General features: G+C 46.9%; 1 protein-coding gene across 1 annotated transcript in view; it reads right to left on the minus strand.

Annotated features, from left to right (window-relative positions):
• Positions 1-1433: 1433 nt before the first annotated feature.
• The window catches only part of VSX2 (visual system homeobox 2), a 29246-nt gene continuing 16852 nt past the window's right edge, over positions 1434-13827 (minus strand). The window contains exons 4-5 of the mRNA XM_036734294.1: positions 3143-3323; positions 1434-1858 (exon numbers count right to left, since the gene is read on the minus strand). Coding sequence (XP_036590189.1) covers positions 1434-1858; positions 3143-3323 — 606 coding nt within the window. The remainder of the gene's footprint in view (positions 1859-3142; positions 3324-13827) is intronic.

Here is a 13827-nt window from a genome sequence, read left to right on the forward strand (position 1 = left end):
GATAAGTAACTACATACATGTGGGCTGTACTAGTTTCTAGAGGTCAAGGTAAGAAGACTCAGTTGACACTGGTTTCCTGCCTTACTCTCAGAGATCGCTTCCATTCTCTGGTTGTGACTGACCCCTGGTATATATTTTGTTGATGCCAATTCCAGTAGTCTTGTCTGACTCTGGCCTTTGGGGAATAATATAGAACACCCACCCATAAGGTCTACAGCTTCCTTGTCTTCCACTGGAATGGTATAAATTAATAATAATAATAGAAAGCACAAATGTTGCATGAATTGCATGGTAAGTGACTCTCCTGAAAAACAAAGACAAAAACCAAAAAACAGGTGTTAGGCACCTGAGAAGGCCAGGGTCTAGATGTGCCCCATCAGAGTAGGGAGCCACAGGCACCTGTGAGAGGTGAGGCTTGGAACAGTAACGCCCTCCTCAACCCAGGTGGCAGGGTCTAGACTTGGGGGCTTCGAATGAACCTAATCAAAGGTGGATGCTAGCACCTGTGATAAACAGAATCAGGTGAGATGAAGAAGCTTCGAAATGGATGTGTCTCAGACCCTTTGGGCAAGCAGACACAGGCCCTGAAGGACTGCTAGAAGAGGAGAGAAGGGTGTGAGTGTCCACAGTAGCGGCTGGGGCATGGACACTGTGTGCCTGTAAAGGGATTTTGAGTGGTCAAGAGGGTACCGTGGTTGGGAAACAGGACCACATGTCTAATACCAGTGAGAGGTAGGTCTTGAGTAGGAATCAATGTGTCAGAAATGGGAAAAGCATGTGAGCTTCAGGTCCTTCAATGATTAGAAAATGAACAGACTTAATGGCCGATCCTCCCATGGGAGGGTGGGGATGGATACGAAGGAAAGAAGACTTCGAGTGAGGTGACTAGGTGTTATAGTGTGGAGGATACTGGGGGTGGGTTTGTGTCTTCTGTCTTTCTGAGAGCAGTAACCACACAGGTCTTCAGAAAGGAGTAGGATGGGTCTGAAAAGGGGCTGGAATGGGGGGTTGGGTGATGTTGGAGGATGCTTTGGAATCAAGACTACAAAAGAGTCCACGAAGAACGGCTCTGAAGGGATGGGATAGGACAGCAAAGTGTTGCTAGAAATAGGGAGGCAAAGGGGGTTTAAGGGTAGTTAGGGAGTCTTCTGAGGGCAGGAGATACAAGACAGGAGAGAGTATGGTCCAAAGCCTCTGTCCAGGACTAAGATAGTAACTGTTCAGTGCCACTTAACAGGGGATACTGAAGGGCCTATGGAGTGCAGGGTGAGTTTAGGAAGAGTCTCTGGAGGAGCCACGTGGACCAGGCCCCTTTGCACTACCCAGAGGCTCGGGGCCCTGCCTCTGGGGTACTCCTACCCACAAAACACCAAGGGCTACCATTCCCTGGGGAGAAGAGTCCTGCAGAGGCCCCATCAAGGGATGCCCTTGGTTTAAACCATCTTTTCATCTGGCTGCATTGGGTTGGGTCTCTCCGTTTGCCTCTTCTCTTCAATGGTCGCCTCCTCCTCCTCCTCTTCCTCCTCCTCCATAGCTTCCTCTTGCTTCTCTGCTTTCCGAGCCAGGGCTTCCCCCCCAGATATGGTCCCCAGCACTTTGGTGCTGTGTTCCTGAGCTTTGGCCCTGAGGGCGGCGATGCTGTTTTCCCTCAGTTCCTCTTGAGAGATGGTGGCTGACTGGGGGTCAGGGCCCCGCTCTTCCTTCTCACTCTTGTCAAGCTTGGGCAAGGCCTGACGCTCCACCTCCGGCTTCCTCCCGGTCTCCGCAGCTGCCTCCAGAGACTTTTTGTGCATCCCTAAAAAGAATTGTTGGTATTCGGGTTTAGAAAAGCGCCTGGGCATGGGAAAGCCATCTTGAACTGAAAACAGCAAAGATAAAAGAGAGGCCAGAATTAAAGGATGAGCAGAAAGCCTTGCTTCACACAGAAGTCACCCCAAGGCCTAAGGGCTGTGGGCATTAGGGAAAGGGATGAAAAAATAAAGCTACAGAAGTGAAACCTAGAGCCAGGGACCGGGACAGATCAAGGATAAAGCTTCAGGGCACCCAGCCTGAGGTGGTGGCTGGGGGCCTATTTATTCAAAGCATCTGTCAGTCAGTCATTCAATGAGCATTTATTAAACTCTTTCTGTGTTCCAGGCATGGAGAGTGGGGTAAAAGCTGGGGATACAAAGAAAGACAAAAATATAGTCTCTGCCCTCAAGGTGCTCTTGTTAGAGAAATTCACCCAGAGAGTAGGGAAGAGAATGAGATTTATGGAGGGGAGAGAGGAAAGGAAGGCCATCAACCTTTAGAGAAAGGGTTCTCAAAGTGGGGTCTGTAAACTGTAAAAAATATATAAACTTTAAAAAAATTAGAACTGTATTTCAATATAATTGGTTTCCTTTGTAATGAATTCTATTTATGTATTTGAAGATATAATTCTGAAAAGGGATACACAGGTTTCACTAGACTGCCAGAGAGGAACATAGCACATATGGAGTGTGATTAAACCCCTGTTTTAGAGGGTTTCTGGAGACCCAGGAGGCAGATCAAAGGAACTTTGATTCACATCAGGCCTCCAGACCTAGACTATCTCATTCAGGAGCACTAAAGCTTGGGGCAGAGACAAGAGATGGAAAAATCCTAGAGCAGTGGGAGAAACTATACCCCCCATATTTATTGAAAGGGGGAAGGGTTCCTCATAGCAGCCATTGAGACAGATGAGTTATCAGATATGAAGGCATAGCTCCCCAGTAGAAGAGGATGAGTTTAGGTAATATTAACTGTAACAAGCTCTCGAAGACACTTATTATCTGAGCTCCCATATCTAGACAGCAATATACATTTTCTCGGATTCTGAGCTCTGGATAGAGATGCTTTCTCTAAGGGCAGGGCATGGGAAAGATGGGATGGCAGGTCCCTAATAGGGTCTCCAGGGCAGGATTTTTCTTAGGGAATAGAAACACTTGATTTTCAGAATTTCAGGTCTCTTTTTCAGTCACTTCCTTTTCCTCCCCATCCCCTCATCCCATCTGGTTGGAAGTCATCCATCTTCCCAATACTTAGTACAGGACCTGCAAGGAAGGTCCAGACCTTTTTTAGCCCAAGGACAATTGCTTCCCTAGAGGGCCCTAGTACCCTGGTAAGGGAGCTGGTATCTTACCAAGTAGCCATGGGGCACAGGACTCCATGATGCCATCCTTGGCAGATTTGAGGATGGACTCTGGCAATGGAATAGAGTGGCGAACCATAGCTCCATATAAGCCATATTCTGCCATAACACTGCTCCGACCCCAGCACTTCTCCCGTTTCCTCCATTTGGCTCGGCGGTTTTGGAACCAGACCTATGGAGGAAGAAAGCAAAGAGTGGTGTAATGTAGTGAATAGGATGCTGGATGGTCACAGAGCTAATCCGTTTCAAGTCCCTACTCAGACACTTATTAGCTATGGGACCATGAGCAACTCATTTAACTCTCTGGGTCTTATTTTCCTTGTCTGTAAAACAAGAGATTTGGACCAGATGACCTCTGAGACTCCTTCTAGTTGTAAATCTATGATCCCATGATCTAAGTCACATGTATTAAAGGTAAGGCTCAAAGCCTTCTGGAAACACTAACTCATACATTTAAAAAAAAAAAACCAAAAACATGATGAGGTCCCAACTCTGTCCATCACAGAATTCGGTGTTTCCCAAGGTGGGGGTGGATATGGTGATTGTCCAGATAAGGTTATCCAGAGTCATTAAGCCCCTATGCTGTAGTCCACAACATCTTGTTTCTCAGTAGGATCTAAAAGCAGACCTCTACAACAAGGGAATAGTTGGAAAAAGTATTTGGAATCAGAAAACATGGTTTTGAAGCCTTGCTGGTGCGGTGTTGGACTTTATTCTCTGTCTGCAAAATGGGGATCATAACTATTACCCACCTCACTGGGCTGTAAGGATAATAATGTGTCAATAAGTGACATAATGTATGTAAAGCCAAATGTAAATGTCAGTTGAGATCATTACCCGCTACCTCCCCCATCTCTGAATCACTGGTACAGTCGAACTTGCCAAGTAGGCAAATTATAGGATTATAGCAAGGTTAGGTGATCCAGGTAGTAAGCCTCAGAGATAATTGGAACTCTCTTGTCCTCTAGTTCCAGATCTGTGCACTTTCCACTGTAATCTAAAAAGGAGAAGAATCTAAGAAGGGGAAAGCGGAGAACTAGGAAGGGAAAACAGGACCAGGCAGAAGGCGATATTCAGATCTTGGGGCCACCCAAGACTGTTACCACCATCATCAAGAGAGAAAAGGCACTTGGGATGTAGCTTTTCCTCAATCTGTCAGGCAGCTAGGTGATTAAGTAGATAGAGTCAAGGACCTGAAGTCCAGAAGACCTGAGATCCTAATCCTCCCTCACCCACTCACTAGCCAGGTGACCTTCTCTCTGTCTGCCTCAGTCCCCTCCTCTGTGAAGTGGAGTTAATCATCCCAACTGCTTGCTGTGGGGATAAAGTGAGATCGTATTTGTAAGATGCTTTACGAGCCTTAATTTAGCCGTATATAAATGCTAGTTAATATTGTCATTATCGTTGGCCTGAGACTGAGTGTAGGTCCCTTCAGTTTTACATGGCCTCTCAATTTTATCTCCCCAAACTAAATCGATCTCACCTCATAGGGGTAGGAAGGGGCTTACAGCTTAGACTCTTTCAGGAGCCCCAGGAGATCCCAGCCTAAGGGGAGATGGGCGATCGTCGGGCCCCAGGGTAACCGTGGAACAGCGTTTAGGAGAGAAGAAAGAACCCTGCCTTGTAGTCATGCTGGGAAGATTGAGGCTTGGGTGGGGGCGCGTCGCGGAGAAGGGGGAAGGCGACCGCCTCTCATCTCCTGGACGCAGGCAAGAAAAGACCCTCATCTCTTCAGGAAATTGGAGGCTGCTTCTCTTCTCTTTGACCCCGGGGGGCAGCGAGTACCGAACCAGAGAAGGGAAAGGATGGGGACGAGGATGCGGATGGAGATGGAGATGGAGATGAGGGTTGGGGGAGGGAGACGGAGGGGGTTAGAGATCGGCTGGGGAAAATCTATTAGTTTTCTCTCTCTGATTTCCATTCTTCTCCTGTCGCCTCTTTCTTCCTCTCCCGCCCTCCATCCATCCTCCCCACCCTCCTCTCCCCCTCCCGCTCCACGGCCCCCCGCCTCCTCCCCCACCAGCCTTTCCCTTGCCCGTGGAGGTATCAGCTTTTGATGAAAAATTGCTCGAGCTCTATTCAGGAGGCGGCAAAAGAAGAGTCACCCCCAGGGGCAGCCCTGGGCTGATTGAAAAATAAGTTAATTTCAGTTTGAATCGATGGGCCTCAGGCACTGAAATATCACGGGAAATTAAAGCGGTGGCTCTCCCGGGAGCCTCACCATTGACCCGCACTAATTAATGCCGGGGAGTTAGCGCACGCTTCTCCGGGAGCCGAGCTTCCCCCTTCCCGGGGGACCCCCAAACACTTCTCATTTAACTAATTAGACGGGGAAAATTGGGTGTTAATTTGTTTAGGACTTTTTTTTTCCTCTCCCCCCCCCCCCCGGTAGCGCCCCCCCGCCGCCTCGTCCCTTCCCGGGGAGGTGCGGGCAGGGCTAGAGATGAATGCATGGGGTTCGCTGGCAGATGGATGCCCGGGTCACTCTGCAATCTTCTCCGAGTTGATTGCTTGATTAGGTCGTTAGCACATTAAAAAAAAAATTGCTTGCCGTCTGGTGCTGGCGTGATGAGTGGGACGCGGCGGCAGCGCCTGGGTAATTTATCTTTTTATACGGCAAAGAATTTGATTTCCATCTGCAGATATATGGAGGCGCCTTTGACACCTGTTTAACACCGCCGGAGCTGACAGTTTAACTCTTTGCTGTCACCCTGGCGGGGGTGAGGTGGGGTGGGAGAGGTAGAAGGGGGAAGACAGGCAGCTGTAGCACCCACGCACCAGTCCCAGGCCCTGGGGCATGTTTGCATGCAAACACTGGATTTCCTCCCCAGTCCCGCGCCACCCCTACTTCGCTGCTGGGGATGCGGAGCCGACGTAGAGTGAGCCAGTAGAGGGCTCTGCCCCACTGAGCACCAGGGGGAACGCGAGTGGGTTGTGGACGCCGCTGGTGCAACCATCACGAGCACTCCATTTCCTGCCAACGCCAGCAGGTGGAGGAGTAAGACCACTGACAACACCGGCATCTCTCCCCGCACCGCGCCCCCCGCCCCCCCCCCCCCCCCAAGCCGGTGGGATGAATGGAAGAATGCTTTTGGCTTTTCCCGGGCGGTCTGAAGGGGATGAGGGTGGCGGAGGAAAGAAAATTACTCCCCCTCCCTGACTTTTCATCCCCCAGCCCAGACTACTCTTCCCCACAATGAGGAGAGAACGCCATACTGAGGCGCCCCTGACCAGGGTTCACAAAAGTCAATCTTGTTTCCTTGAAGGACTTGCCTGAAATCACCCCCAAACAGATCGTAGGCTAAAGAAGGAGTGGATAAAACCTTGGCCACGACCTGGGTCTGCATTCCAGCAAGTGACTGCACCCCACTGGGTGGTCCATCTCCCCTTGAGGGTGGGGAGTTTATTCATTCGAGGAGCCTCTGGATCCAGCCGCTGTGTGCCTCCCCACTCCCCTCAGGTATCGGGTACTCAGACTACCAGTAAAGTGAAATCACAGGATCCTAGATAGTTACCCTGGAAAGGATTTAAGAGACCATCCAGTCCAAATCCAACATTTGACAATTGAGGCTCAATGAGGTAAAGTGACTAGATCACCCAGGTAAGTACATTTCAGAGACAGGATATGATCTTCCTGCTCCCTGGACTCTAAATACAGGACTCTTCCCAATACACCCAGCTGCTCCTCAAATTTACTTCTGAGTGAATTAATCTTCCAAGTCCCCAGTGGCTCCCCGGGGTTCTGCTCTCATCCAGCTCCTTCTTGCTCTGTGGGGTGGTCTAGGAAAGGGTTAGGCACCAAGATATTAAATAGTTGCCAAAGGTGCCTCCCTGGGTGCCCCCACTTCAGCTTCTTTGTGGGCCTGGACTCCCTTTATCTCCCAGCCTCTTCACTTTCTGCCCCATATTTCCACTAGATGGTCCCACAAAATACTCAGTTCTGCAAAAGGGGAAGTTATCATTTGAAACCCAGCATAGCTTCACACCCATCGCCTCTGTCAGTCTCCTGATAAGCACCAATGTGAGAAAGAACTAGATATACATTATAAAATCCAAATGTTCTTTGACCAGTGTGGCTCGAATAAGCCACTGTATCATGATCTCCTTGGGGGCCCGTAAAGAGATTTCAGGGAGTCTGGGAATTTGGGGGAAATATATATGTGTGTGTGTATGTGTGTGTGTGTGTGTGTATTTATATACACACGTATACATATATACATACACACTACATGTCTTCATTAACTTCAAACTGAATAGCATTTCCTTCAATTATTTTAAAACATTATTCTGAGAAGGTGTGTGTGGGCCAAAGGGGTCTTAACAGACTCCTGGATCAGATGGAGGCCAGGCCATTTCTGGGTTTCTAACTAGAAATATACTTGCAGTGCTCCCTCATATCATCTTTCTTTGACTCTCCCCCCACCACTTTTATGTGCCCCATCCACAGCTTAAGACAGCCGATGTTCTTATCTCCTCTGTTCTCTCCCCTGCCCCCATAAAAACCAATATATGTTAAGATAGGGGGTGGGGCATGATGGGAAGAGCCCTGGACTGGGAGACAGAAGGCCTGGGTTTGAATCACAACTCTGACACTACCTGTGTGATTGCGAGCAAATCATTTCATATTTCTGAGTCTTAGTATCTTATATGTAACGCAGTACTAATAATTGCATGGGAAGTAGCCTTGTTTAGTAGACAGGATGCTAAATTTGGAGGGAAGACAATCTGGGTTTGAGTCCTGCTTTTGGTCACACATTCTAGCTGTGTAACCAGGTAAATTACTTAAGGTCCCTGAGCTTCCCTCAACTCTTTGAGACTATAAGTGGTAGACCGGTCCTGATCTGCTTCAGTGAAAGGAGTTCCCACACCAAGGTTTCTGATGCATAGACCTAATACTCACACTGGGTTAGAGGGAAGAAGGCACGTTGTGAAAAAGTAAAGCATTAAGTAAACTAGATCTATTAAGGAGCGACTGATGTATGTGAGAACTCTTTATGGAGGGAACCCCCACTTCGGAGCCCCTCAAATCATACCACATAAGCAACAACACAGGAGGCATTATGGTGGAGAGAACTGGGCATGAGCCCTGGAATCAGCTAGGCTTGAGTTCATAGCTCATCTCTGATACTTACTACCTCTATGACCTTGGATAAGCCTTTTCAGACCTTAGCTTCTTCTGTAAAAATAAGCAGACTGCGCTCGATGCCTCTGCATGCTCCTTCTACCTCAAAATCAATATGTATTATGGGCCCTTTGATGAATATTTCTTATTCACTACATCAACTGGTTAAAAAAAAGCAGATTCCTCTTCACGAACCCAGTGTTAGCTAAAATCACATTTCCATCATAGTGGCTAGGGAAGATGGGTTGTCTCTCTTCTTCAAGCTGCAAACTGAGGCTTGACACTCCTCTCTCTGAAGTCTCTTTTCATTTCTGACTCATTACACTTAGCTATGCCTCAGGACAGGCCCATCACCTGAGAAGCTGGGGGCTGACTGTGGAGTTTAGAAGGGGAAGAAAATTACAACAACATGTATGTGTAAATATATATATATGTGTGTGTGTGTGTATACACATATATATGCATACACGTATATATGCATCTGTGTAGATATGTGTATATAATGTGCTATTACATATACGATATTATATACATATATATACGTACATATACACATTAATGTTTGCAAAGCTCTGGGAGGTAGATGCTATTTTGTCATTGTGGTCATTCAGTTGTTTCAGTTATGTCTGACTCTCTGTGACCCCATTTGGGGTTTTCTTTTCTTTTTTTATTAGATTTTTTATTTTTAGTTTACAACACTCAGTTCTACACGTTCCTGAGTTTCAAATTTTATTCCCTTCCCTTCCCTGCCATTTGGGGTTTTCTTGGCAGAGACACCAGAGTAGTTTGCCATTTCCTTTTCCAGCTCATTTTTTACAGATGAAGAAACTGAGGCCAACAGGGGTAAGTGACTTTCCCAGAGTCACACAGCTAGTCTGAGGCCCCATTTGAACTCAGGTGTTCCTGACTCCAGGGCTGACGTTCTATCCACTGAGCCACCTAGCTGCCCCATTCCCATTTTACAGATGTAGAGATGAATAAATTGAGGTAGACAGAGGCTAAGTGGCCTGCCTAGGGTCTAGTATTCTAGTCACTGTGCAACCTAAAATAGAATAATGAGAGAACCCTTCTGTTGGGGACCTCTCCATCTCCTTGTTCTGTTCCCTAGACTGTAGATAAATTGATATGGTTACACCGACGGAGGTAGATTTGGCTAAATGTCGATGTTTAGGGTATCCTGTATACCTCAGGTAACAGTTCTTCCCCAGCCCGTTTCCTTCCCCCATCAGCTCTCCCCAGGTAGGCAGCAGAGGTCCCATCCTTAGACACTAGTGGCATCTCAGCTTCTCCCCATGTGCTCTGGGGACAAAGATGGCGGGAGAGACAACTGCCCAAATACTGACATGTAAGCCAAATAGAGGCACAACAGTTGCTCTGAAACTCAGATGAGTTGCTATCCCTCCTAGGTAAAATCAGGTCCCCTGCCTGGATCAATGATGTTTTTATAATAGGGGTAAAGGCTCAGGATTTCCTCAGGGGCCTGAAAATTCTGGCTTTAGGAGAAGCCTGGGTAATGTGTACAGGAAACATTTAGAACCGAGTTATCCTCTTGGGTCTCATAACTTTAGATAGAATAAGACCAGGCCTTCAGGGCAAGATTCTATTTTGCCCAGAGATGTTTTCCTGAGGAACTCAGTGCCAGCTGGAGCTTCAACCTGGGAGCCATCCAGAGCCTTGTAAGCCCCTCGAGAGGAGAGACTGTGCCATATCTATCTTTGTATCCCCAATGCCTAGCACAGTGCCCTGCATGGAGTAAGTGCTTAATATATGTTTGCTCAACTGAATGGATTTGGCTTCTATGATGCCAAGCTCCCCACTTGGGCCAGATGATGCTTAGATACAGGGAAGAAATCTAGGTGGCCCAATGGTGTCCTTTTGGCCAAGAAGAGAGGATATGGAAGCAAAGGCCTTGGAGCGGAGTTGCCAAGGGAACAGATATCAACTCCAAGCACTTTTAAAGTTTTCCTTTCCCAGCAGATTAGGTTTTTAAATGTGGAGTGACTCTGACTCTGGAGAGACACTGTTTGTGTGTGAGTGTATACAAAGAAGTGGGTGGTTAATGAAGGCACTTACCTGTTTCCCCTCCTCAATCTCTGCTCTATTCCTCTGGACCAGCATAGGGGTGACACACAGTATGGGCACCCTGGGAGCAACAGCCAGTTGTAATAAGGAGGACCACATAATGGATTAACCAGAGACAGTAGTGGCAGGTACTTTTCTCCTCCAAGATACTGCCTGTGGCTAAATTCTTCTATCTCCTTGAGGATCTCCTCAAAGGACCCTGGATGAGTACCACCATATTCTGCTATGGGATTTCAAACATTCCAATTTCAACTCCTCCTCCTCCTCCTCCTCCTCCTCCTCCTCCTCCTCCTCCTCCTCCTCCTCCTAATTCCAAAAATTGGAATGTTTGAAATCCCATAGCAGAATATGGTGGTACTCATCCAGGGTCCTTTGAGGAGATCCTCAAGGAGATAGAAGAATTTAGCCACAGGCAGTATCTTGGAGGAGAAAAGTACCTGCCACTACTGTCTCTGGTTAATCTGGTTAATCAATTAGGAGCCTAAGCATAAACATGTCCATGTGTAATGTGCCCAACACATGCCCACAAGGCCCTGTGCGCACCTAATATTGAGAGGTTTGCTTCCAAGCTCCCAGATGCAGAGAGCCTATAAAGTTTTAATTTAATTTTCTTTAGGCAGTTGGGGTTAAGTGACTTGGCCATGGTCACACAGCTAGTAAGTGTCTGGGGCCGGGTTTGAACTCAGGTCCTCCCAATTCCACGGCCAGTGCTCAATCCACTGTGCCACCCAGCTGCCCCCTCCTTAAAGTTTTAATTTAAAACAAAAACAAAATAACCTACTTTTCTCTCTCTTCCTAGAACCTTCTTACCTTTCCTAACTTTCCAAACTGATTTCATGATACTCCCTTCATGCACTCTAAAATACAACCAAAATCAACTTTCTCTTTTTCTCTCATCTCATCTTTTCCCACCTTCACACTTTCACACAGACTATCCTTCTCCCTGGAATGGGTTGATTTTCTCCCATTTCTTCCTGGTGACATCCTTCTTCTTTAAGGCCTAGTTGCCGCCTCTGCCACGAAGCCTCCTTTCTTGCCTGGGATTCAGTATCAGCGATAGGTATAGAACTCAGGTGTCTGGCCTCCCCATTCCCTAGTGGAGGGAACCCTTTTCACTAGACATGTTTTTCTAAGTGAGAAAGTCTAAATTAGGCACTAATCGCATCTGTGGTCTGCAGTCCATGCGCTACAACTCTTGAAGAACACTCTGGACGAGTTCACACCCAGGCCGCATTTAGGTCAAGAGCTATGGTCACCTCCAGCTAAGAGAGGGTTAAGAAGAATTTCCAGTGGAAGGAAGGAAAGAGGGAAGCTTTACCAATATCATTTCATTTGAGCCTTACAACAAACCCTGGGAGGTAAGCACTATTTTATTTTCATTTTACAGCTGAGGAAATAAAGGAAGACCCAGAAGTTCAGTGATTTGCCCAGGGACACTCAGATAGTAAGTGTCTGAGGCTAGATTTGAACTCAGGTCTACCTGACTCCAGGCCCAGTGCTCTAGCCACTGAACCACCTGGCTACTTAGTTTTAGGCAACAGGACTATTTCTACCTAGCATGATATAATATAAAGTGCCCTGCACTTGGAATTGGGAGACTTGGGTCATGAGGGGCAGAGCCAAGATGGCAGCATGAAAACAGGAGACTTGGGTCTTAATCCCAGCTGTGACATTGACTATCTCTGTGATCTTAGGTGAGACAGTCAACCTCTAAACCTCAGTTTTCCCGTCTGTAAAATGGGGATAGTGTTATTCATACCACCTACCTCTCAGGATTGTTATGGGAAAAGCTCTCAAGCCTTGTCAATGTAAGTTATTATCACCCAAATGTGATTAATATTCCATTATTTCCAGTAAGGAGTCTCTCTTCTGCCTGCAAATACCAATAGTCCATCACAGAGATATATCCTCAGGCACAAAAGAAGACATTCATACTTCCAACAGAAAACACAGTAGGCCGATCCAACAGTAGCTCTCACTTTTCTTCAATCTCTCTCTCTTCCTCAGTTTCTCTCTCTGTCTCTGTCCGTTTGTCTGTCTCTCCTCTCAGTTTCTCTCTCTCTTTGTCCCTGCCTCTACCTCTGTTTCTCCTCTCTCTCCTCTCTTTCTCTCCCTCTCTCCCCCCTTGTCTTTCCTCCTTTCTTTCTCCCTCTCTATCTATATCTGTCTCTCTTTCTCTCTCTGTCTCTCTATCTCTGTCTTTGTCTGTCTGTCTGTCTCTATTTTGCTTTTCTTTCCTTCCCTGGAAAATCAAGTACCTTCCATTGTGGGCATCCAATGTGACCACTACGGGCTATACCTTCATGGCCTGGTCCTGACTTGGAAATCCTGGGCACCATATCAATCACCGCATGCTGTGCTTTGTGTCTCTTAAGCCCCTCCTGGCGGTCAATACCCGCCGGTCGACAAAATTCAACAATTTTCCCAAGAATAACCTTGGAGGCCTTGCTGGAGTTTCTTCCTTTAACAAAAAGCCACTAAACACAGATGCTTTTACAACCCACCCAAAGCCAGCCTTCCTTTCGGAGACACTACCTCCTGTCTCTCTACAGTCTCTTGCCCACATCCCACAGCCAGCCTTAGCTCTCGGGCCCTCAGTGAGACAAGGCATCGGCAGCCATTTTGCCTCTCCATTAGTCAGGCTTCCTCACTCTCAGGCAGCCACTTTCCTCTCTTCGGGCTGGAAGCTGATTAATTTAAGCTTATTGTTGGCATGATTTAGTACCTTGACACACCAAACCCCACTCAGCACTTCTAACGCCATATTTCAGCAAAGCACTTTGCAGGCCTAGACCCTTTGGCAGTGTGGGCTCCAGTGGCCACCAGGTGGTAGCTTTGTACAGTAAAGTTTCTTATCATTACACTCATGTCCAGGTGAATCATAGGAATGGACAGGATCTTAGAATTCATTTGGTCTCTCCCCTACTCAGCTCAAGCCCCTTTTCTTTCGTGTAATTCTCTCCGACAGACACATATGTTACATCCCCTCCAGAGAACAGAAATTCCTTAAGGTCAAGAGCTATCTTTGTTTTTGTCTTTGGATCTTCAAGTAGCGCAGAGGCTGACCCAGTAGGCTCTCAGTATATGGTTGCCAAATTGCTAAAGGTGGATAGAAGGCTGGCTTTAGCCTCGGGAAGACAAAGAACAAAAATTCAAGTCTGGTCTCTGACATCTAACAACTGTGTCATTTAATATCCGAATACCAAAGACAATTCTCTGACTGCAAGTTACAGATGAGTTGCTGGTAGGATACAATTTTTTTTTTAAATATTCCTATCACTTTTCTCCCCATAAAGGCCAGAAACATTTAAAAGGCGAATCTACTGGTAGAACCAAAGGAAGACCACCAAACTCAAAAGTACTAGGAAGATCAAGGGTCCAAAGGAGATAATTAGCTATATAAAATATAATATAATATTAATCATTATTATTATCACCTCTTCACCCTTCAATACATTGAAGATTATTATGA

This window comes from Trichosurus vulpecula, chromosome 8, assembly GCF_011100635.1.
Source record: "Trichosurus vulpecula isolate mTriVul1 chromosome 8, mTriVul1.pri, whole genome shotgun sequence".
Taxonomy (NCBI): Eukaryota; Metazoa; Chordata; class Mammalia; order Diprotodontia; family Phalangeridae; genus Trichosurus; species Trichosurus vulpecula.